The following is a 24,185-nucleotide window of genomic DNA, read 5'->3' on the forward strand; positions in this document are numbered from 1 at the left end:
CTCTCCCATCCGGTGGGGGATCGAGCGTCTCTTCTCTTCCGTAGAACCTGGGTCCTTCCGTGCTGGCCGGGGTGGCTGTCATGGTCCTCATGGTGCCCTTCAATGCTGTGATGGCGATGAAGACCAAGACCTACCAGGTGGGCTCCAAGCTGTACCCGCACGCCGCTGCCCCCCCCCCCCCAGCCCAGGGTCCTTCTGTGTAAACTCTGGGGGTTCTCAGCCCACCAGAATCACTTGAGGGGTTTTAACCAGGTCTGAAAGTCCAGGCCCGTTCCTGGGATTCTGGGTCACTGACCATGAGCGGGCCCAGGCATGGGGTTCGACTCGACTTCCTAGGTGGGGGCAACGGGTGGCCGGGCAGAGCACACCTGAGACATGGGCCTGCAGGAGTGAGAGCCTTGTGAGGTGGGGGGAGGGGGGACAGGGGTGTGGGGCTGCAGCTTTCACCCTTGATTCCCTGGGTGTTTCACCCTTGATTCCCTGGGCAGCGTTGAGTGTTCTCACCTGTGACTCAGGAATGACCACACCCCCGAGCAAAGGGTCCTTCTGAGCACCAGCCTGCAAATGCTTAGAAAGCTGCCCAGCAGGTGCAAGAGCGGGGTGGCGTTGATGCTCTCAATGGCTGGAGGGCCTGGACACGCCCCAGTCAGGACCAGCACCAGTCAGGGTAAGAGACACGGCAGTATTTCACAACCATGGATTGGCTGTGAGTCACTCAAGAAAATAAATAGAAAAGAACATTATCATCCTCTCTCCTCTCCCCCACAGTTGGAGCAGCAGGGTAGAGCCTGTGTCCCATCTTCCCTGACACATGAAGACTTTGTTTCTGTTCCTCGATTTTAAATTTAATAGGCTTCCCCAGTGTCCAGCCCAATGGGCTTGGATGTAGTTTTCTTTTCCTTGATTTTTTTTTTTTAAAAAAAGTTTTATTTGTTTATTTGACAGGCAGAGTTATATAGAGAGAGATCTTCAACTCGCTGGTTCACTCCCCAAATACCTGCTACAGCCAGGGCTGGCCAGGGCTGAAGCCAGGAGCTTCCTTCAGGTCTCCCACATGGGTGCAGGGGTCCAGGCACCTGGGCCATCTTCCTCTGCTTTCCCACCTGCAGAGCAGGGAGCTGGATCGGAAGTGGAGCATACGAAACTCGAACCAGTACTCATGTGGGATGCTGGGGTCTCAGGAGACGGCTTAACCCTCTGCACCACAACACCAGCCCCTCTTTTCCATGACAGGGGAGTCCTTCTGTGTGGTCACAAGGCCGAGAGTAGGATTTGTGGGATTTACAGATTCTACTCCCCCACCCCTGGGAAAGCCCATCTCTAATACAGATGGTGGTATTGGGACCAGTGCTGTGGCACAGCAGGTTAAGCCGCTGCCTGCCATGCACATCCCATATCCAAGTGCCAGGCCGAGTCCCGGCTGCTCCACTTCTGATCTAGCTCCCTGCCACTGCTCCTGAGAAGGCAGCAGAAGATGACCCAAGGTGCCTTTGCCACCCATGTGGGAGACCCAGATGGAGTTTGAGGTTCCTGGCTTTGGCATGGCCCAGTCCTGGCTGTTGTGACCATCTGAGGAGTAGACCAGTGGATGGAAGCTCCCCACCACCCCGGTCATACTTCCTTGCAAATAAACCTTAAAAAAGAGTTCATGGAACATGGAGTGAAGAGATGAGCTTAGGTGGTGAGCCCGAGCGACGGCGGATGCCGGCGCAGGTGTGGTGCTGATTGCCCCTGTCTTTGAAGGTGGCCCACATGAAGAGCAAAGACAACCGGATTAAGCTGATGAACGAGATCCTGAACGGGATCAAGGTGCTGAAGCTGTACGCCTGGGAGCTGGCCTTCAAGGAGAAGGTGATGGACATCCGGCAGGAGGAGCTAAAGGTGCTGAAGAAATCTGCCTACCTGGCGGCTGTGGGCACCTTCACCTGGGTCTGCACCCCCTTCCTGGTGAGCGAAGCCAGCCTCCGCCCTGGCCCATGCGCTTCCTGTGGTCCTCTTTTCATCCTTGAGTAGATTTTATTTTTTTTTTTTATTTTTTATTTTTTTGACAGGCAGAGTGGACAGTGAGAGAGAGAGACAGAGAGAAAGGTCTTCCTTTTGCCGTTGGTTCACCCTCCAATGGCCGCCGCTGCAGCCGGCGCACCGCGCTGATCCTGGCAGGAGCCAGGAGCCAGGTGCTTTTCCTGGTCTCCCATGGGGTGCAGGGCCCAAGCACCTGGGCCATCCTCCACTGCACTCCCTGGCCATAGCAGAGAGCTGGCCTGGAAGAGGGGCAACCGGGACAGAATCCGGCGCCCCAACCGGGACTAGAACCCGGTGTGCCGGCGCCGCAAGGTGGAGGATTAGCCTATTGAGCCACGGCGCCGGCGATTTTATTTTTTTTTTACTTGAGAGGCAGAGTTACAGATAGACATACGGAGAGACAGAGAGAACGGTCTTCCAAGTTCACTCCCTAAATGGCCACAATGGCTGGAGCTGAGCCGACCCGAAGCCGGGAGCCAGGAGCTTCTTCTAGGTCTCCCACGCGGGTGCAGGGGCCCAAGCACTTGAGCCGTCTTCTGCTGCTTTCTCAGACCACAGCAGAGAGCTGGATGGGAAGAGGAGGAGCTGGCACTTGAACCGGTGCCCATGTGGGATGCCGGCACCGCAAGTGGAGGCTTAGCCTACAACACCACGGCAGCATTCCCCGCCCCCCCCCCCCCCATTATTGTTTTTAAGCGTTGACTAAGTTTTTCAGGGAAGCTTTTTCCAACACTTTTTTGTTTTAAATTCCCACCCTAGTCCTGCCTCCTGTTTCCTTCATGGCACCTAGCAGCTTCGGGCCAGCCAGTTCAGGAGCTTGATCCAGGTTCTCCGTGAGATACGGAGTTGGCTGCACCAGGATATAAACCAGTGCTCTCCCTTCCTTCTGGAGAAAGTCTGGGAAGAAAGCAGGGTTAGCCGAAGCCATTGCTCGCCTGGTCTGGCCTTTTGGTCTCGTGGCCAGGTGGCCACAAAGGGAGTTGTCAGGGACTGGGGGACCACAGGCTGGGTGGCACCGCCCACACTCTGGAATTTACCTAGTTTGTCACCAGTGTCTCCACGGGAGTCTCAGCTCGAGGTGACGGTCTGTGTGTCTTTCCAGAAAGGAAGCATGCGTGCATACAGGTGTGCAGCCTTGCACACCATCAGGTGTTGTAAGTTCTCGAGAGATGGGTTTGAGGTGTGCAGGAGGTACGGCAGGCGCTCTGCAGACACCGCGCGTCATACACCAGGGGCTGGAGCCTCCGTGGGTGCTGGTGTCCTCGTGGGCCCCAGGACGCTGGGGGACGGCTGTGTGTTTTCTCTGGGAGGTGTCTGGGAGCGGAAATGGCGCATTCTGGCAAACGCTGGGCTTTCTGCTCGGACTCCTGCCTGCTCCGTCTCAGCCGGGCGGCAGCTTTGAGGTTTCAGGAAGCTGCTGTCGTTCCTGCGCCCGGGGACCTGTGCCTGCGTTCTGCCCCAGGTGCTGCTGGCCTCTCCACACGCCTCCTGGAGCCTGGGCCTCACAGGGGCTGCTGGGCCATGGCCATGGGGGTGGTCGGCATCAGAGCCCCTGGAGGCCTTGTTTAAACCCTGCCCGGGGCTTCCGATTCAACAGGTCTGGGCAGGCCTGGGAACTCGCATTTTGGTAGGGCCGCATTCCGGGTGCTCCTGGAATGGAGTTTGCTGATACCGGGTGTGGTCCACGGAGCCGCAGCATCGGCACCTCTGTGTTGCTGGTGGACAGAGACCCTCAGGCCTCAGCCCAGGCCAGCTGGGCCGGAGTCTGCGTTTGAGTCAGTACTCTTGCCGGGGAGGCTCCCAGGCACGGGGAGGTGTGGGAGACCTGGCAGACGGTGGGAGTCGGTGTGTGCTCTGCACAGGGCCGGCTAGTGCATGTTGTAGGTGTCCTGGGCTGACCGGTCTTGGTCCTGGTCTGAGAGAGGAGCCGGAGATGGTAGGTGAAGCAATGGTGGTGGCCGGGTTCCTGCAAGATTGGAATTTTATGTAATTTGCATACATCATGAGATCGGTGTTTGGATTTTCTCCCCCTAACCATTAAGAAATGTAAAATCAGTTCTGAGTTCATAAGCAGGTATGGGCCTCGCGGGGACTGCCTGTGGCTTTGTTGGTTTTTTTTTTTTTCCACATTTTTTTTTTTTTTTTATCTGCTTGAAAGGCAGCACAGATGGGAGATGGTGGGAGGCATGGGTGGAGAGAGAGGTCTTCCGTCTGCTGGTTCACTCCCCAAATGACGGCAGTAGCCAGGGCCAGGCCAAGCCAAAGCCAGGAGCCCAGAACTCCATTTGCTTCTCACATGGGTGGCAGGGGCCTAAGTGCTGAAGTCATCTCCCGCTGTCTCCCCAGAGCAGGAAGGTGTGAGTTGGAAGCAGAGGTGCCAGGACTTGAACTGGCACTCAGGTCGGATGTGCACATCCCCAGTGGCACCTGCACCACTGAGCCACAGGGCCCACCCCTGGCTTGTTCTGAGAGCTGGGACACCTGCTGTGTCCTGCTGCCAGTCCCAGGAGTGAGCTGAAGCCCATCTTGGTACCTCCCCGGCTGGGGATTTTCTCATGAAAACTGAAGGGGTTGGATCACAGGGGTGTCCAGTACTGGGCTGGCTCTGTGCCCCCGTGGGTCCTCCCCACCTGGTCACGAGCGGCAGGCCCCTGGGTGACCGCTGCCAGCATCCCCACATCGAGCCCTCTGGCCAGGCACCCCAACACGCGCTGATGCAGCCTTTGTGCACTTCCCAAAGCTCTCAGCTGTCCCCGAGGCCTTGACTCTTGACTTTTGAAAAGTGAAAGTTACGGCCGACCTGTGGTCCTGTAGAGGGAATATGCGTTTTCCTGGGAGGCCTTCGTCTCTGTGGTTAATAGAACTGTGCACTGGTCTCTGTTTTTCTGTGCGTGATGTGTACTGTTTTTAAGATGGGAAGTGACAGGCTCACGGCTTCAGCAGGGCCGAATGGTCTCCTCCCAGCAGGCTTGGTGCCCATGCACCTCTGGGGCCAGGTGACTCCTGTCTTTCGGGGGAGGGGGGCAGTCTGTGCCCCGACTCCACCCCTGCCTCATGGGCGGTACCTCCCCCTGCTCTTGCCACCAGCAGCGACCAGAAACGTCTCCAGATGTTGCAGACGTCACCGTGGGGACACCCCCTCCCCCAGCTGAGAGCCACAGGCCCCCAGTGTTCGGGTCCTGTGTTTTCAGGTGCAACAGTGGGTACAGCTGGGAACCAGGCACTTCAGCAAGGCCACGGGAAACAGCATTCAAGTTAATTTCAATGCAGCAGCTTTGGAAATCCAGGCCTACAAAGCTGTCGTCAGACGGTCCTGGAAAAGCGTGTCTCCCAAAGAAAGTACTTGGGATTTCAAAGTGTTTCTCTTGTACCCCCAGTCAGCTTATTTTTTTTTTTTTAAGGTTTATTTTATTTATTTGAAAGAGTTACAGAAAGAAGTACAGAGAGGTCTTCTATCCAATGGTTCACTCACCAATTGGCTGCAACAGCCAGAGCTGCACCAATCCAAAGCCAGGAGCCAGAAGCTTCTTCCAGGTCTCCTACGTGGGTGCAGGGGCCCAATGCTTGGGCCACTATCTACTGCTTTCCCAGGCCACAGCAGAGAGCTGGATCGAAAGTGGAGCAGCCGGGACTCGAACTGGCACCCATATGGGATGCTGGCACTCAGACGAAGGATCAACCTACTGTGCCACAGCACCAGCCCCTTAGTTGTCTCTTTCACCACACAGGCGACCTCAAGCCGTGTGTGTTTGTGACAGCTGGGACCCCTGTCTCAAGTGGGAGACTTGCAGTCCTGGGTGGGGGAGGTGGTGAGCAGTGGCACCTGAGGTGACCATGCTCAGGATGAGTCAGAGGCGTGGGGCGGGACGTGGGGACACTCTGTGCCTTGGCTCTGCTCGGCGGAGTTGCTGATCAAACCTGCGAGCTGCAGGGGCTCGCCCGGCCACGCTGGCCTTTCCTTCGCCCCCTCCCGCCCTGGGGGTGGTAGCCAGGGCCAGAGATGCCTCCGGGGAGGAGCTCTGAGTCCGCAGCTCCGCAGGCCTGGGGGCCCCGGCTGAGACACTCTGACTACATTAGGATAAAATATGTGGCCTTGGCAGGTGTCTGTGTCTTCTTTCCACTGGCGAATTCCTGTGCTTCAAGGATGGGGAGGTCCCCAGCCAGCGCGAGGTGTGATGGAAGACAGAGGCCCTGGGGGTTGGCCCCGGCTTGGGCTGCCGTCCTGCGGGGTGGATGGGGCTGTTTCTCTGGGGCACAGAGCCTGCACTGTCCTGTCCCGTAATGCACTGTCCTAAAACGGCCTCCCCAGGGAGCCGGCCATGCTCCGCCTTCCCCCTCTCAGTGACTGGGCAGCTGCTTGCCTGCGGCTTCACCTCCTGTCTCGCTGCATCAGGGTGGCGTTCCCTGTGGTAGGAAGCCGGCTGCAGGGCACGGTCCGGGACACACAGGCCTCGGCATGCTCCGCTTACGTGCTCGGAGCTCAGGAGACCAGGCAAACGACGCTTGTTCTGTAAATGCACACAGAGGAGAGGTTGACATAAACTGTCAGCCAGTCGTAGTCGTCTTGGCATGTGACAGAAACCTAGCTCAGATCAACTGGAGTCACGAAACCGAAAAGTCTGGGCAAGTATTTTTGTAGTTTAATTTTTTTTTTTTTTTTTTTTGACAGGCAGAGTGGACAGTGAGAGAGAGAGACAGAGAGAAAGGTCTTCCTTTTGCCGTTGGTTCACCCTCCAATGGCCGCCGCGGCCAGCGCAATGTGGCCGGCGCACCGCGCTGATCCGATGGCAGGAGCCAGGAGCCAGGTGCTTTTTCCTGGTCTCCCATGGGGTGCAGGGCCCAAGCACCTGGGCCATCCTCCACTGCACTCCCTGGCCACAGCAGAGAGCTGGCCTGGAAGAGGGACAACCGGGACAGAATCCAGCGCCCCGACCGGGACTAGAACCCGGTGTGCCGGCGCTGCTAGGCGGAGGATTAGCCTAGTGAGCCGCGGCGCCGGCCTGTAGTTTAATTTTTGTTGGAGAGGCAGAGAGCGAGCGGGAGTAAGCTCCCATCTGCTGGTTCATTCCCCAGATTGCCACAACAACTGGGGCTGGGCCAGGCTGAAGCCAGGAGCTTCTTGTACATCTCTCACGTGGGTGCAGGGGCCCAAGCGCTGGGGCCATCCTCCCCCGCTTTCCCAGGCACATCAGTAGGGAGCTGGGTGGGAAGTAGAACAGCTGGGATAGGAGCCAGCTCCCGTATGCGATGGCTTTCCCCACCAGCCCTGGTGTGGTTTCTTTGTGGGTGGGGGTTGGCAGTCCTGTGTCTCCTGTTCCCCCAGCAGCCCTGGAGGGTCCGGTTGGCAACCCTCCATCTTCTCATTCTCCAGCAGCCCTGGAGCTGCTGCTGCCTTGGGTCTCAGTGGTTACATTTGCTTACGTATTTATTTCTTAGCCAGCGTGGGTCCTGGCCTGGGTCCTGAGCCTGGAGTCAGAGACACCCCAGCTCTTGGGGCTCAGGGAGGTGCTTGGAAGGTCGGCACTCAGACCCCGGCTCCCACCCTCCTGCAGCCGCAGTCTCTGTGCCCACTTGAGAAGGTGACCCCTGAGTCAGGGCCAGTGTAGGGGAAGGAGCGTGTGCTACGGCCGTGTTAGGGGAGTGACCCCAGAGGCACACCGTGCCTTTCCCATGAGCCCCCTGCAGGCCCCTGGTTTGCGTAGGTTGAGGACCAGAGATGCGTCCCTTTTTGTGGGTGCCCTCGGACAGTTTCCGTGAAAGGTATTTCCGGATGAGAGGCCGGTGTGTCGCCCCCACCCAGTCACTGCATGTCAATGGCCTTGCGAGCGCCCCACCTCCCTCTTGCAGCATGGCCTGGAAAATCCCTGTCCCTGCTGCAGGGTCAGCGGGGTCGTTAGCGTCAGAAGCACAACAGGCACCTGGTTCATGGGAGGTGGGACCGAGTCCTGGGACGAGAATCAGAACCAGCTGGGCCTGTGCCCTCGGCCCAGCTCTCCCTTTAGTGCCTTAATCTCTTGTTGCCATCAGTGCTTGAAGGAGTCTCATGATGCCCATTTCATAGACGAGACAACAGAGTCCTGCTTAGGGAGGTGAAGTGAGGCCCCCAAGGGTTACCCCCCGAGACACAGCGAAATGTATGCCTTTTAAATTTTTTTTTAAAAAGATCTGTTTGTTTATTTGAGCGGTAGAGTTACAGAGAGAGAAAAGGAAAGACAGATCTTCCACCTGCTGGTCTGCACCCTAGATGGCCACAACGGCTGGGGCTGGGCCAGGCTGAAGCCAGAAGCCGGGGACTCTGTTCGGGTCTCCCCATGTCGGTTTCAGGGGCCCAAGCACTTGGGCCATTCTCCACTGCTTTCAGCAGGGAGCTGGATTGGAAGTGGAGCGACCGGGACTTGAACTGGCGCCCGGATGGGATGCCGGTGTTGCAGGTGGCAGTTTCACCCGCTGCACTGCAGCGCCAGTCCCTGCTTTTTCTTTTCGAGCCCTCTGACCTTCCTTGGTGGTGGTGGAAAGCTGTCGGTGAGACCCTGAGGATGCTCGGGTCCACAGCGGCACCAGAGTCGGGACTCGCGGATCTCCTGACCTCCGAGGCAGTGTGTCCCGAGCTTCGAGAGGCAGGAGCCTGGGGGTCTTACTGCACCCCAGCGAGAGGCTCTACTGCTCTAGGGCTGGGGGCTGCTATGGGGCAGGGACTTCTGTGCAGCCGCCAGGGTCCAACACTTTGCAAGTTGCTTGTGACCTGGTGTCACACTGATCTCATTGTCTGCCTTGCAGGGCAACCCCTGCACTGCTCCTGTCCCTGTCAGCTCCACCTGTCACCTTCACCTCCTCCCAAGCCACGCTGCCCGCCCTGCGTTGGGGAGGGCACCTGCCTTTCTCCTGCAGGGAGGCGGCTGACTTTGCACTAAGGCGCTGGCATCGCCACAGCCAAGCCCAAGTTCAAGTGGTCTCTGAGCCTGGGCTAGCAAAACCCTGGGACCCCCAGAGGGTCTTCCCAGGACCACAGACTGTCTGTTTGCCTTTATTTTTGGAGGCTTCCTTTCTTCGGGGCATCTGAGCACAGCTCAGAACTGGGAGAGAGGGGGCCTTGCCCAGGGCGGTCTCGAGGGCCCAGTGGTGCACAGAACAAAGGCCGTGCCTTGGCTGAGTTGACGTTTTGGCAAAGTAAATGCAAGGTGATGGTAGGTGCTGGGCAGAAAAGTAAGCCAGGGTCAGAGGGGAGAGGGCCTCAGGTCGTGTGGTGGGGGCTACCTCCTGCAGCGGGAGGGAGTCCCCGGCAGGGGAGGAGCCTGGCCGTCGGACCTCCAGGGTGCCTATCCGGTGGGTCGCTGAGAAGGCTGGGGGAAAGGACAGTGCTGGGACTTTGGCTGCCAGGCATTCGTTTACCCAAAGGATGAAATCTTCACGTGCTGATGAACTGTGCTGTGTTCCTGACCCCGCCCATGGCTGTCGCCGCCGGGCCTGGCATGGCCACGTGACACGGCCCCCGTCCCATCGGGCGGGACAGTCAGTGCCCGTGTTCCACCCGCAGGTGGCCCTGTCCACGTTTGCCGTCTATGTGATGGTCGACGAGAACAACATCCTGGACGCCCAGAAAGCCTTCGTGTCCTTGGCCTTGTTCAACATCCTCCGCTTCCCCCTGAACATTCTGCCCATGGTCATCAGCAGCATCGTGCAGGTACGGGCAGGGCCGGCGCCCTCTTCACCGAGGGGGCTCAGTGGCGGCGGCAGGGGCACGACGTAGAGGGGCCGGGGATCGCCCCGGACGCCTCCCTCTGCCTCAGCACGCTCCCTGCTGCGCCCTGGCCCAGGCCCGGGCGGCCCGGCCGTTCTGATCCTGCATTCTCCTTCTCACTGAGAAACTCGTGCTTGGATCTGTGGAGTGAGTCCACGCCCTGAGGCATTCTCGCAGGCTCTGCTCTGTTCCATTCGGTCCACTCTGCCCTGGCCAGTTGATTGATGGCACACCCTGCTGCTAGGTCCTGACCCTACCCCAGCCCCATGCCAGCAGCTGGCTGCGGATGGGGGCTTTGCGGAGATGTCCTGCTCAGTAGCCGGTTCCCCTCTGCACCCCTCTCTCTGGGCTGCCGCGTCCTCCCTGTGCCCCCTCCCAGCCCTGTGCATGTTCCTTTGCAGGGAGCGCCCCCTCTGCACCCTGGCAGCTGGCCTTTGCATGAGGGAGGCTTCCCAGAGTGCACAGAAGTGGGGCGAGCAGGGGAACAGGAGCCCCCCGACGGCCTGCAGCTTGGTCCTCGCCCGCCCCCATGGGGTGCTTTATCGCACCTGAGCAGATGAGCCGCGAGGTATCCCGGCGCTCTGCGGGGCCTGGCGTCCTGGCTGCTGATGTCTCTGAAGTCCCTCTCGGCGGTGGGCAGTCCCCCGCCTTCCTGTTTCGTGCCTTTCTGGAGGCTTCTGAGGGCCAACAAGCACCACAATGCATTTTACATCTTTTCTCTAAAGCCGCCGACAGCCAGCCTCGGCTCGTTGAGCTGAGCCGAGCTGCGTCTGAAAAGTAACCGTTCCCTGTCTCCGCTCTCCCTGCAGGCCAGCGTCTCCCTCAAGCGCCTCCGGATCTTCCTGTCCCACGAGGAGCTGGAGCCCGACAGCATCGAGCGGAGATCGGTCAAGGACGGTGCGTGCCTTGGCCCCGGCCGCGGGGGTGCCCGCCGTCTGCTGCCCTTGGCTTTGGCCCTGCTCAGCAGCTTGTCTGCGTGAGGCCCCACCGCTGGCCTGGCGAGGCCTCTCCAGGGCCGGCCCCCACCACCCACTGGCTGTGTCTATCCTAATCAGAGCCTTAGTATCCTCACCTGGGTATTGGGAATGACTGTACCTGCCTTTGGCAAGGTGTCGTCTGGATTGAGAGGTGGTCAGTTGGTGGGTTTGGTAGCGGGGTCTTTTGGCTGTGGCGACCATCCTGTGTGTGGCACACCTGGCCTCTACCCGCTGGGTATGGTGCTGTCTGCCCCCCATTGTGATGGTCAGAGGATCTGCAGTCATGGAGGTGTCCCTGTGTGTGTGTGTGTGTGTGTGAGGGTGGGGAGCACGGAGGGAGAACGCAGCGGCCCCCGTGAGAATCGCTGCAATGGAGGCTGGATTCCTCCTCCCAGCATCCCCGGCCTGCAGCTCCCTGGGTCTGCCGTGCTGGGGGACGCAGGCCCTTCACGGGGCGTGGGAGCAAAGCCGGGGCTCAGGGCGGAGTTTCTCTGCCCGGCTGGTACCTGGGGCGGCCCAGTCTGAAGCCTGGGGCAACTGAATTCTCCCTTTGACCATTAAAAAAAAAAAAAAAAAAAAGCCTGTCTCCTGGTTTTAAGGAAGTTCGGAAGTAGAGATAAGGAAGCCCCAGGTCCTGCGGAGGCAGGCGTGGGCACCGCTCGCCCCTCCCCCAACCTGATACCGCACTTCCTGTTCTCTCTCTTTTTTTGCATTGCTTGTGCCTGGTGTTTTAGAAAGGTTAAGGTTGACTTGCTGTGGGGTGTGCAAGGAGGTATGGCTAGAAAGAGAGGAGACAGGGGCCCACTACGGGAGACAGGAGGAGGAGGAGGAAGGGACCTGACCTTGACCTGGAAGGATGACCCCTGGGGGTGTGAGGAGGCTGACCTGAGGGGAGACAGGTCTGCAGGAGGCCCCACCAGTCCCCACTGACCTTGGCCGCGGCCTGGCCCTCCAGCCTGAGCAGCCTGCGTGGCCCAGCCTCCCGTCTCACTGGGCCAGCGTCTGAGGTTGCCACCAAATCTATAGGCTGAGACACTTCTGAACGACACGGTGGCTGAGCTCCCCAGTTAATGCCTAGTGCCGTTACGGTCCAGTGTTGGGGGTTAAATACTTGATGGGGACAAAAAATGAAAACAGGGGCCTCTGCCGACGCTGGGCTGCACCTGTGCCTCACGGGCTGTCTCTGGTGCCTTTCAGGTGGAGGCACCAACAGCATCACCGTGAAGAATGCCACATTCACCTGGGCCAGGGGCGAGCCCCCGACGCTGAACGGGTAAGGCAGGGCAGGGGTACCCATGGCGGGCTGAGTTCAGATGGGGACTCCAAGCCTGGCCATGCTCCAGCTCTTTGACCTTGAACCTTTGCACAGCTCGCTTTCCCATTCTGAGCCTCAGTTTACCCATCTGGAAAATGGGTCCAATCCCACGTGCTTGGGCTGCTGCAGGGGGTGGGTGTGAAAGTGGCCTAACCAGGAGAGAGAGAAACCTCGCGTGGCCAGGCCTGGGCAGCCAAGTGGGTGTGTTTGGCTCACAGTGCCCCGTGGCCCAGGCACTCAGACAGTGTCCTCAGAATTCTCTTTGTCCTTCCTGGCGCTGATTCGTCCTCAGCCACGACGGCAGGTGGCTCCCGGTAGCTGCAGGTGTGCGTCCCGGCTCTGACTGCCTCACACAGAGCCGCCTGCCCCTCCCTGAGCCGGTCACCGCGCCGGAGGAAGCAAGCACACTGGTTGGCCGGGCTCAGCCCAAGCGAGTGACGCTGCTTGACGCAGGCGTAGGTCAGCCACAAGGCTGTGTCCCCGCACTTCCCTTCAGGGAGGCGTTGTCCTCCGTCCTCGGCGGGGTCCCCTGGCTGCCTGGCCCACCCCCCAGGACCCTGCCCACCACAGTCCTTATCTTGCTAAAGCACGCTGCGTCCCAGAAAGTGACCTTGTTCCCCCAGACAGCCTGTTGGTGCCTCTTAGCTCTTTCCAACTGGGGGCGTGGCCTAGGGCCTCTGATGGGTTTCTTTACCAGAGCCCCAGAATGCTGGGCCAAGGGTCTGTTTTAGAGGCTCATTTTTTTTCCCCCCACAGGCAGAGTTAGACAGTGAGAGAGACAGAAAGGTCTTCCTTCCGTTGGTTCACCCCCCAAAATGGCCGTCATGGCCGGCCTGCGCCGATCCGAAGCCAGGAGCCAGGTGCTTCTCCTGGTCTCCCATGGGGTGCAGGGCCCAAGCACTTGGGCCATCCTCCACTGCACTCCCGGGCCACAGCAGAGAGCTAGGCTGGAAGAGGAGCAACCGGGACTAGAACCCGTGGTGCTGGCACCGCAGGCGGAGGATTAGCCTAGTGAGCCGCGATGCCGGCCTCCCCTGTGCTTCTAAACAGTTCCCGCCTCACCGGGTAGTCAGACCGATGCTGTGCTTTATCAGGCAGCGGATACACTCCAGAGAAAAAATTCTGTACCCTTTTGAAGAAGAGATCTGTTTATTTGAAAGGCAGAGTGACAGAGAAAGAAATCTGCCTGCTGCTTCCCTCCCCTAAATGACGGCGATGGCTGGGGTTGGGCCGGGCTGAAGCCAGGAGCTGGAAACTCCATCTGGGACTCCCACACGGGTGGCGTGGACCCAGGCACTTGGCCATCATCTGCTGCCTTCCCCGGTGCGTTAGCAGGGAGCTGGATCCGAGGCGGGGCAGCAGGGATTCAAACTGTGACTCTTAAGCGGGATACTGGCATCGGAGGTGGCAGCTTAACTTCTACAATGCTGACCCCAAATTTTGTACTTTTTTTTTTTTTTCTTTTTAAAAACCTTCTTTGAAAATTCCTGGTCGGATTGTATGTTTAGGAAGTTCTTTCTTACGTCTAACTTAACTCCTGCTTGCTTCAGGTGTCGCTGTTCTCTCTTATCTTCCTCCATAGCTAACCCGTGTGTGAGCCCTGCCCCTTCCTCCGCCCTTCCAGTGTCAGAGCCTTTCTGTTCTGGGCACACTCTGCCTCCCGGATCCCCCAAACCCTGTTTCCACTCTCAGCTTCCAGAAACAGGCCAGCGTAGGGGTGCGTTTGGCTGAGCAGTTGACACTCAGTCCCTGCCTCTGGCTCCAGACTCCGGCTTCCTGCTCGTGCATGCCCTGGGAGGCAATGGTGATGGCTCCAGTAACGGGGTTCCTGCCTCCCACATGGGAGACCTGGACTGAATTCCCAGCCCCCGGCCTCAGCCTCGCCCCAGCCACCGCTGGCATCTGGGAAGTGAACCAGTAGCTGGGAGTTAGTTCTTCCTGTTTCTCCAAAAAACTAATTTAAAAAAAATCCAGTCCTATCTGGAGGGTGGCAGGTGCTGCTCCCTGGGCTTTCGTCCACTCAGGCCCCCGTGGCCTGACCCCTTCGCAGTGCTCAGTGGGACTGCGTGGCGGCCTTCTGAGGATTCCACAGTCACTGCGAAGCGTGTGTGTGCTTCCACCAGCCTGGACGTTGCAGCAGTGGCCTGGGGCCGCCTCATGCCATGGGCCAGCATTCCTCCTGGTAGAATGAGGAGCTTATTTGAAGGCTCCCGCTGGCCGAGCGTGGGCGTCCCCGCATGGTGTCCCCCGAGGTCCTCCAGGGTCTGGCCCACCCAGCCCGGCAGCGCCCCCTTGGTCCCTGCGCCCTGTGACTCCACCCCTCCAGGCCGAGCCGTTCACAGACATCCGTCGGAGGCAGGCCTGCACTTTCCCACGGGGTCCCTGTTGCACGTCCTCTCCTTGGGAAAGTCACGTTGGTGCCCGTCTGGCCGACTGCCTTAGTGCCACGCCTGATGGCCCGGGTCACGCATGCATTTGCATCCTGGCACCCGCACCTGCAGCCCTCACTGGCCCCCCCCAGAGTGATTGCTGAGCCGAGCCCAGCAGTAGGAGGACAAGAGGACTGTCCAGGCATCCCTCTCCCCGCTGGGAGCGACCCCAGGCCCGGGGGGCAGGGGGTGGTGAGACCCGGGGGGCTGGCCCGATCGGGCAGGAGCGCGGCTGAGGGTGGCTGTGTCGTGTCCTTTCAGCATCACGTTCTCCATCCCGGAAGGTGCCCTGGTGGCCGTGGTGGGCCAGGTGGGCTGCGGGAAGTCGTCCCTGCTCTCAGCCCTCCTGGCTGAAATGGACAAGGTGGAGGGGCACGTGGCTCTCAAGGTAGGACAAAGGCCAGGGGGCCGGGGGCCGGGGGCGGAGTGCCGACGGCCTGGGAGGAGGTGGGAAGCAAGAGCAGAGGGGCTGTCTGTCTGTCTGTCTGCTCGCTCAGTGCCCTCCTGGTGTCAGCCGGTCCCTGCCGTATCCCAGCCCTCAGAGCAGGAGGCACTGGATAAACACCCCCATTGACTCGCTATCTCCTTCCCTCCCGGCCCTGCCCCTCGTACTGAGTCCTCTTGTAGTCTCTTCACGTGGGAGGCTTTCTGGGTGGTTCTTTTTCCCTTTCTAAGCTTGATTTATATATTTAGAAGTCAGAGTTACAGAGAGAGGGAGACACACACACACACACACACACACACACACAGATCTTCCATCCGCTGGTCCACTCCCCAGGTAGCTGCAACAGCCGGGGCTGCCTGGGCCAAAGCCAGGTGCCTGGAGCTCCCTCTGGGCCTGCCCGCCTGGGTGCAGGCGCCTTTTCCCACTGTATTCTCGGGTGCATGAGCAGGGGAGTGGAGCAGCCAAGCCCCGTGCTGGTGCTGACAGGAGACAGCGGCGTCACGGGCAGCAGCCTAGCCCGGCATCGTGGCCCCTCGCTGAGTTCTTCATGTGCGGCTACATGTCGCCTGCCATTTCAACACTGTCACCTCGGCAGAGAGCCCTGACCCTAGAGAAAGTCCCCAGAGCGCGCCGACGGGGCTGCCCAATGTCTTGGTGGCAGCCAAGGCCCTGGCTGCGCCCACAGTGAATTCCCCACCAAGGCCTTGTCCTGGGGTGCGGTCTGCCCGCTAGCTCGTGCCGCAGGCTCCCTTTGCAAACCGAGGCCCCAAACCCCTCTGATCCTCCCTCTCGGGGAATCCACAGTACACAGCTGGCAGAGTACAGGCGCTGAGAAGTCCCGCAAGGAGGAAAAGGGCGAGTTAGCGTGGGCTAACGCGGCCCGTGCGAGGCGTGTCCGCCCCTGCCTGTCCTCACCATCTGTACCCCCGCTGTCTCCATGCCCAGAGCCGGCGTCTGGGAGCCTGCGCGTTGGGAATGCAGCTTCGCGCCCAGGCTGTCCCTGGGGAGTGGCACCCCGATCTCGTGGGTTACATGGCGCCTGTCGTCAGTGCTTGGGCCCAACCCTGTGATGTTAGGTCAGGTTACCTAGTGGGGGAACGGCACCATGAGGTCAGTTCATGGAAGAACGTTCTAGACCACAGTGGGATCCACACTGCACGGTGGCCCGCGGCCGGCTCTGCCGCCCCGCTCGTGGATCCTGCCCGTCCTCCGCATGCCATCCACCCCCACTGGCCGCTCCCACTGGCCTCTGCCCGCCCTGACCTGAACGAGCCCAGCCCCCTGCATGCTGTTCCCTCCCCCGAGAATGCTCCTCCCTCTTCTCTTTGAGAAACTGACTTATTGTTTACCCTTGAGTCCTTGTTTTTTTCAAAAGGTTTTTTTAACAAATCTCAGCATTTCTTTTTTTCAAGAGTCTGAATTTTCAAAAAATGTCTATTTGAAGGGCAGAGACAGGGAGAGAGAAGCCTTTGTACACAGGCTCACCCCCCAGATGGCTGTGACGGCTGGTGCTGGGCCATCACCTGCTTCCCAGGGTGTGCAATAGGGAGCCGACAGGAAGCAGGGTAGCCGGGACTCAGATCAGGCGCTCTGACGTGGAGCCTGGCACCTCACGAAGCCACGTAACCTGCTGCACCACCTCGCCCTGGCGTTTTCATTTCTAAAGGATGGGAAACACATGTCCTTATGCCAGCCTTCAGTATCGTGCTATCTTTTTTATTTTTTTAATACTTATTTGGAAGGCAGAGTTAGAGAAACAGATCTTTCATCTGTTGATTAACTCCCAAGACAGCCACAACAGCCAGGGCTGAACCAGGCTAAAGCCAGGAGCCAGGGGCTTCTTCTGGGTCTCCCACATAGGTGCAGGGGCCCAAGGACTTGGGCCATCTGCTGCTGCTTTCCCAGGCCCGTTAGCAGGGCACCAGATGAGAAGTGGAGCAGCTGGGACTTAGCCCACTGCACCACAGGGCCAGCCCCTCATGCTATTCTTCATCCCTTAAGTTATTTGGAAATAAAATGATAATCACTGAAGTGCGCTCCTTTGATCCAGAAACTTCAGTTTAAATTTCCCCAGAGAATTCGTCCCCAGAGTTGCAGGAAGACTTCTTCTTTGTATCAGATTGACTGATGTATTTGAAAAGCAGAGTTACAGAAAGAGAAGGAGAGGGAGAGACAGAACACATGCTTCCGTCTGGTGGTACACTCCCCAAATGACCACAATGGCCGGGCCTGGGCCAGACCCAAGCCAGGAGCTTCTTCTGGGTCTCCCACGTGGCTGCAGGGGCCCAAGCACTTGGGTCATCCTCTGCTGCTTTCCCAGGCGCATCAGCAGAGAGCTGGATCGGAAGTGGAGCAGCCGGCTCTCAAACCGGCGCCCATGCGGGATGCTGGTGTCGCAGGCAGTGGCTTAACCCTCTGCACCACAGCACCAGCCCCGAACTTCTTAAAGGCCTCCCAGGTTCTGTTTCATCACTTTGACCATGACTGCACTTGGATGGTGTTTTGGCCACACCAGGGACGTCCACTCTTTAGAGGTGGGAGTTTTGTTCCAGCTGTAGAAAACACTTAGGAAGTCAGTCACTGCGGTTCGTCAGTGAGGGGTTGAACTCCCTAGCTCCTGTGACCTGGGCCCCCACTGACTCAGTTTCCCCCTTGTTGGAGCGGCATGTGGGGTGGCTCTGTCTGGCAGGCTGGCGGGCAAGCTGCCATCTCATCGACCAGGTCCGTCAGTCTGTGTGTCTCTGGTTGCCACGCAGGGCTCCGTGGCCTACGTGCCCCAGCAGGCCTGGATCCAGAACGACTCCCTACGAGAAAACATCCTCTTCGGCCGGCAGCTGCAGGAGCGCTACTACCAGGCCGTGCTGGAGGCCTGCGCCCTCCTCCCGGACCTGGAGATCCTGCCCAGCGGGGACCGCACGGAGATCGGGGAGAAGGTCAGTGCGGCGCCGACACGGCACAGGCCCACGTCGTGCCCTGGGCCGGGGGCTGGGCAGACTTGGCTTCCCCTGCAGGTGTGGCTCCCACCTGCCCCACAGGGGTTCTTGCTGGGGCCTGGGCTGAAGGCTACCTGAGAGGAGGCTCCTGGCGTGGTGGCGGCAGCTGAGAGCGAGCGAGTGAGAGCGCACGGCCCCTTGCAGCCACAAGGCACCTCAGACGCTTGGCCAGGCTCAGAGGCCTCTGTGGTCACATGACTGCCAAGTCACATGACCATGGTCACGATGCAGGGAGGCCGGGTGGCGTTCAAGTGTCTGCAGTCCCTGGCGACAGAGATAATAGAGTAACACAGGAGCTGTCACGTGCTGAGCATTTCTGTGGGCCTGTCGGGGCACTATCTGATGGGAACTGCACGCCCTGAGATGGGATTTGTTCTTATTTAATGGGTGAGCCGGGGAGGCACAGAGAGGCTAGGTGACTTCCCTGAGGACACACAGCCACAGAGAACACAGCCCCTGTGTGTCCTACCTGCTGTATTTTGTTCCAAGGAGGTTCTCTGTGCTCCCCCTAACCCCAGCCCCCTCCCACTGTATTCCAGCCCCCAGGGAGCTTCCTCCCCAGCACACCACCCCTTCCAGCTTCCCGGCCTTTGCAGGTGCCTTCCCCAGGCCTGGGACACTTGTCCTGGGCCACTTCTGTGTCTCGCGCTGGCGCCCCCTGGTGAATGCCTGCCTGCATGCCCTGTCATTGCTGTTAGCCAGAAGCCAGTTGCATCACCTGGGCTCTTATCTGGGAACGACTGGTTTTTACTGAGCTAAGTCTGCACCTCCTTGGAAAGAAGATGCCAATGACTGGCAGAGGTCTTTGGGCTTGCAAGAGAACTTGAGCTAGTGTGAGCTGAAAATGAGAATGGAGTTTAAGGAGACAGGTGCAGGGGAGGGATCTAAGGGCAGAGTGTGGACTCAGGGAGAGGTGAGTCCTGTTCCGCTCTGGCCGTCCCTTTCTTCCCATCAGCTCTGTCATCGTCTCAGAAGTGGCTGGCGTTTGGACACTCCTGACAGTCCCTGTCATGGTCACAGTGCCAAAACCTGGAGGGGGAAATTCTGATTGGTCTTGACTTGGGTCCCATTAGCTGTGGCCAGAGGGGCTGTCACAGAAGGAGAGCAGGCGTCTCCCAGGAGGGGGCTGGGCGCCTAACACCGTGGGTGTCCACTGCGATCGTGCAGCCACACGTGGAGGTGGCGTTGGGCTGCCTGCTGCTGAACCCTGGGCAGAGCATGCTGGTCGCTGTACGTGGCTGCCCTGGTGCGTGACAGATCCAGCGTAAGTGTGCGGAAATCATTAGCTGTTAACAATAATGACAGCAGAAGCGGCAGTAACAGCATCGTCACCACGTCTGCCGGTGCCGACCAGGAGACCAGGAGCTGCCCTGCAGCCATCGCCGTTGGTGCTGTCAGCTGCTCTTTGCTGAGCGCTCCCTACGTGCCAGGTGCCCTGCGCAACAGCCCGCAAGAGGCCTGGGTGCGTGGCCTTCTCCCATTTTGCAGGCAGAGGGGCACCCGAGCACACGGTCCTGTGCCCAGCTGTGCTGGAGCCGCGGGTCCCTGCGTCCTGAGCCGCCCCTTAGGTGGCTTTGCCCCATTTCTCGGGTCTCCAGTCTCCTGGGGTGACCCACCCTTCCCGTGTGTCTGTCCCCAGGGCGTGAACCTGTCCGGCGGCCAGAAGCAGCGCGTGAGCTTGGCGCGGGCCGTGTACTGCGACGCCGACATATACCTCTTCGACGACCCCCTCTCGGCGGTGGACGCCCACGTGGGCAAGCACATATTTGAAAGTGTGGTCGGCCCCAAGGGCATGCTGAAGCACAAGGTACCTGCCGAGGGGCGGGCGCTCCTGGGCGAAGCCGCGGGCTCCTTCACTTCCCAGGCCTCTCGGTCGGTTGGTTTACGCCGGGCTTTGAGCACGCAGCCTTTCGCATGCTTTCCTTGGAACTTTGCCAAGGCAGCCGTGTGGCACTTGTGTTTGTAGGCCTGGGCCCTGGTCTCTGGCTTGAAATCCTGGCCTCCCCAGCCGCAGGGGCCTGCCTCCACATCCCAGGGCTTCCCAGAGGGAAATCTCAGGCCACAAACTTCCTGCTCTTCCTTCCGGGCCCAGCTGGCCGTGGGGCGGAGCTTTAGGGCCAGAAAACTGGCACGGCACCTTCAATGACCAGAAGGAGTTCCTGCGCTTTTTTAAGATTGAGCAGAGAAAGAGAGAAAGGAGATCTCTCATCTGCTGGTTCACTCCCTAAATGGCTGCAATGACCCCATCTGGTCCAGGCTGGAGGCAGGGGTCAGGGACTCCATCGGGTCTCCCACGTGAGTGGCAGGTGCCCACGCACCTTGAGCCATTAGCAGAGAGCTGGGTCAGAAGCAGAGCAGCCGGCACTCAGCCTGGCACTCTGATATGGGATGCTGGTGTTGCAGGCTGCGGCTTAGCCCGCTGCACCACAGCCCCGGCCCGCTCATTGGTGCTGAGGGCACACACCTTCTTCTCTTGATCACAGGAGTAGTGTATGACCCTGAGTTGATCATCACACAAGGTGTGCGTGTTCCAGATATCTGTATCACACCCCATTGGCATGTGCAGAGCTTAGGTGTCAATGAAGTTTTAAAACCATGATGATGGAGGGAGAAAAAAACTCACACTTATACCTATTGGGAAAATAGTGAAAAAATACCTACAAAAGTAGGTATCAACACTTGGAGATTCTGGATTACTTTCGAGTTACCTTGCCTGGGCTTACCATGTCACACGTAATACCTGCTCCAAAAGGTTCATGCAAGGTGCACATCATGAACCACGGCGTAGATGTCAGATTTCTTTTGCACCAAAATGAACTTGCTTTTTAATTCCGTTTTTTACCATGAACTTGTGGAAGTCCCCTTGTGTGTACGCGCATATAGAGAATGCCATGTCACTTAACCTGTTAGACGCATCTCTACACACCACTGAAGGTCTGTGCAGAGCTGATGTTTAAACACTGAAGAATGTTTTTGAGTGTTCAAAGGAGTACGCACCCAAAATCCAGGAGCGCGAGGAGATGTAGAAACACGGATACAAGTGGTGCCCCTCATCTCGTGCCCCCTGCTGCTCTCTTGAGAGCAGGGGTCAGCGAACTAAGAATGGCTTTTAAATTTTTAAACATTGGAAGGTGGGGGGAATCTGAAGAATTACTTGTGACAAGCGAAACTTGTGTTAAACTTCCAGCGTGCGTAAGTGAAGCATTGGAATGCAGCCAGCCGTTCTGTGTGGCATTAGCTGTGGCTGCTTCCTGCTACAGCAGCCAGAGCTGAGCTGTTGCCACAGCGACCGCACCGCCCATGAAGCTGCAAATACCGATCACCTGGCCCTTTAAGAGGTGATCTCTGCTGACAGTTCGCTGAGTATCTTCCCAAACCTAACACGTTTTCTAACAGTGTTCGGGGATCAGAGGCCAGTGTTGCAGAGAAAGGACTGGGCCCTGGGTGTGAGTTGTTTCTCTGCCTCTTTCTGTTCTCCCACATGCTCGTGCCTCCTTCCTGCTTCTCTTGGGGGTTTTTATTTAAAAGTAGCCTTTCCATCCCCTTTGTTTAAAGAAACATTTATTTATGTGAAAGGCAGAGTTAGAGACAGAGAAGGAGAGATCTTCAATCTGCTGGTTCACTCCCCAAATCCCTGCAATAGCTGGGCCTGGACTAGTTTGAAGCCAGGAGCCAGGAACTTCATCTGTGTCTCCCACGTGGGTGGCAGGGGCCCAGGCACTTGAGCCAGCCTCTGCTGCTTTCCCAGGTGCATTAGCAGGGAGCTGGATTGGAAGCGGAGCAGTTGGGACTTGAACCAGTGCTCTGAGGTATGGGATGCCAGAGTTGCAGACAGCAGCTTAACCTGCTGTGGCACAAGGCCAGCCCTCCCCTCTGCCTTGGTCACATCACAGCCCCCTTCCTCTTGATGCCCCATCCCTTCCCTGCTGTCCCTGCGACTCAGGAGTCTGGGGCAGGGCCCTTGTTGGTTTTGTTCCCTGCTGGTCCTCAGCTGTTAGCGGTTCCTGGCACAGGTTCAGATCCCTGTGCATGCCTCTGCCATAGATGCATGCCCTAGCTTTGGACCTGGGCTCTGATCTGCAGGATCCCATGACTCCCGCCCTTAGCCACAGCTGTGCCAGGCTGTGTGCGCATGCACTGACCTGGCCGGGTTTTCCTTTGCCCGCAGACGCGGATCCTGGTCACACACAGCATCAGCTACCTGCCGCAGGTGGATGTCATCGTGGTCATGAGTGGCGGCAAGATCTCCGAGATGGGCTCTTACCAGGAGCTGCTGGCCCGGGACGGGGCCTTCGCTGAGTTCCTGCGCACCTACGCCAGCGCCGAGCAGGAGCAGGATACAGAGGATGAGGGTGAGGGCGGCCACAGGTGCCTCGCGGAGGGCTGAATGGAGAAGGTCTGGTCACAAGAGCACTCAGGTCCGGTCCCCCTGTGTCCGGAGCCGCAGCTGCATGCCTCCGGCTCCCAGGAGCCAGGGGCGCCCATGACACGTGGGGCAGGCATGACTGGAAGCAGCTGTGAGGGCCGGGAGATGTGGTGCTGGGCTGAGCTGGCGGCTGGAAGTTGGCAGGACCTGGATTTGGTCCCGGTTCCTGTGTGACCTCAGGCCTGTCCCTCAAACCCTCTGGGCCTCGGTTCCTCGCCGATTAAGCAGTGGATGGGCAGAAGCAACCCTCTCACACCGGGTGTGGGTTCAGTGTGGTGAGCTGCCAGGAGGTTTTGGCACGTGGTAACAGCCGCCGTCATAGGCCCCTGGGGGAGAGTGCCATCAGCCAGGCCACTACAGCCCTGCCCGCTTCCAGCTGCCTGGCCTGGCCTTGCCTGGCCTCCCGGGCCGGGCCCCTGAACGTGGGATCATCGTGGAGTGCCCTCTCAGTCCTCAGAACCTTGAGCTGGGACTGCGCCCTGACCTCATGGGCAGCAGGCTCGACTCCTAGGATCCTGTTCACACTTGCCTCCAAGTCCAAAGGGTCTGCTTGCAGCCTGGGTCCATCGGTCATGCTGGCTTCCTGGGGTGTCCTCCACTCGCCTCCTTTTGGGATCTCTGCCCCATGTCGACACGGAAGGGGACCCCACCCTTGGGGTGAGGGACGCTGCCTGGGCTCCAGCTGCTGCAGTAGGAGTAAAGGGCGCACACCGCGTCGCTTCTCAGCCTTTTGGCTGTCAAGTGTAGGGCGCGCACCTCCACGGACTGCCCTTTCTGAAGCCAAGTACGGGCTCGGCCTGCCCTCCAGGTGAGGCCGCAGGGCCGCCCCTCTGCACGGCTCCCAGCGCAAGTCAGTGTCACAGGCTGTGTGCTGCCGTCCCAGGGGCTTGGGGTGCTGAGGACGAGCTGTTTCCTGTTCGTGTATTGAGCTGCTCAGCGGGGAGTGTTCCGGCACCTGTTGGGGGTTAGGTTCGTGTGCAGATTATCTTCCTAAGGCCATCGCTGTGAGCGCCTCGACAACACACACTGGCTGGCTCCTGGTCCTGGAGGCTGAGGCCCGAGACCTGAGTGTGAGCCACGACTCCGTCCCGAGCCGCTCTCCCAGCTTCTGCTGGTTTCCTACAATCCGTAGCATTCCTGGGCTTGTTGGAGCATCACGCTGATGTCGCCTCGTCTGGGGGTGTTCCCGAGTGTCTGCGTGTGTGGGAGCGCGTGCACCTTTGTCTCTGCAGTTCTCTCTTAGGGAATCACGCTGTGTGCATTGTGTTAGCAAGGTCCAACCCCCTCCAGTGTGACTGCATCCTGACAGTTACACCTGCAGGGACCCAGTCTCCTGGGAGCTAAGACCTTGGGGGAATATAATCCAGCCCCAAGCAGCACTGTAGTAGGTTTTGGGGAAGCAGCAGTGACCAACGCACTAAACAAATCCATATCCTAGGGAGTCCGAACCCAGAGGGGGAGGAGGACACCGAATGGACCCACAGGCTAAGGATGCTTTCGTATACCATGGAGAGCCCCGAGGCGTGACGGAGTCACAGGGGACCTCTGGAGTGAGGTTGGCTCCAGAAGGGGCGGCAGCAGGGAGAAGATGTGGGGAACAGTGTTTTGGACACAGGGAAAAGCCAGTGCCAAGCCCTGTGGACCAACACGAGCTTGGCTGGAAAAGCCGATAGAGGCTGGTGTGGCCAGACTGTGGCCAGCAGGGGCCGGGGGCAGGAGGTGGGGTCAGCGAGGTGACCATCCTGCAGGGCCTTCCCGGTGGGGAGTTGTGGTTTTGGCCTAAGTGCAGTGGGGAGCCACTGAGTGTCAGAGGAAGCAGCTGGCCCGAGGACGCACAGTG

General features: G+C 59.1%; 1 protein-coding gene across 1 annotated transcript in view; it reads left to right on the forward strand.

Moving 5' to 3' along the window:
• The window catches only part of ABCC1 (ATP binding cassette subfamily C member 1 (ABCC1 blood group)), a 130,811-nt gene that overhangs the window by 78,765 nt on the left and 27,861 nt on the right, over positions 1–24,185 (forward strand). The window contains exons 11-19 of the mRNA XM_051847486.2: positions 45–137; positions 1,744–1,947; positions 9,557–9,703; positions 10,570–10,657; positions 11,935–12,010; positions 14,743–14,869; positions 17,683–17,859; positions 19,559–19,726; positions 22,088–22,271. Coding sequence (XP_051703446.2) covers positions 45–137; positions 1,744–1,947; positions 9,557–9,703; positions 10,570–10,657; positions 11,935–12,010; positions 14,743–14,869; positions 17,683–17,859; positions 19,559–19,726; positions 22,088–22,271 — 1,264 coding nt within the window. The remainder of the gene's footprint in view (positions 1–44; positions 138–1,743; positions 1,948–9,556; positions 9,704–10,569; positions 10,658–11,934; positions 12,011–14,742; positions 14,870–17,682; positions 17,860–19,558; positions 19,727–22,087; positions 22,272–24,185) is intronic.

The sequence above is a fragment of the Oryctolagus cuniculus genome, chromosome 19 (assembly GCF_964237555.1).
Source record: "Oryctolagus cuniculus chromosome 19, mOryCun1.1, whole genome shotgun sequence".
In the NCBI taxonomy this organism is placed as follows: Eukaryota; Metazoa; Chordata; class Mammalia; order Lagomorpha; family Leporidae; genus Oryctolagus; species Oryctolagus cuniculus.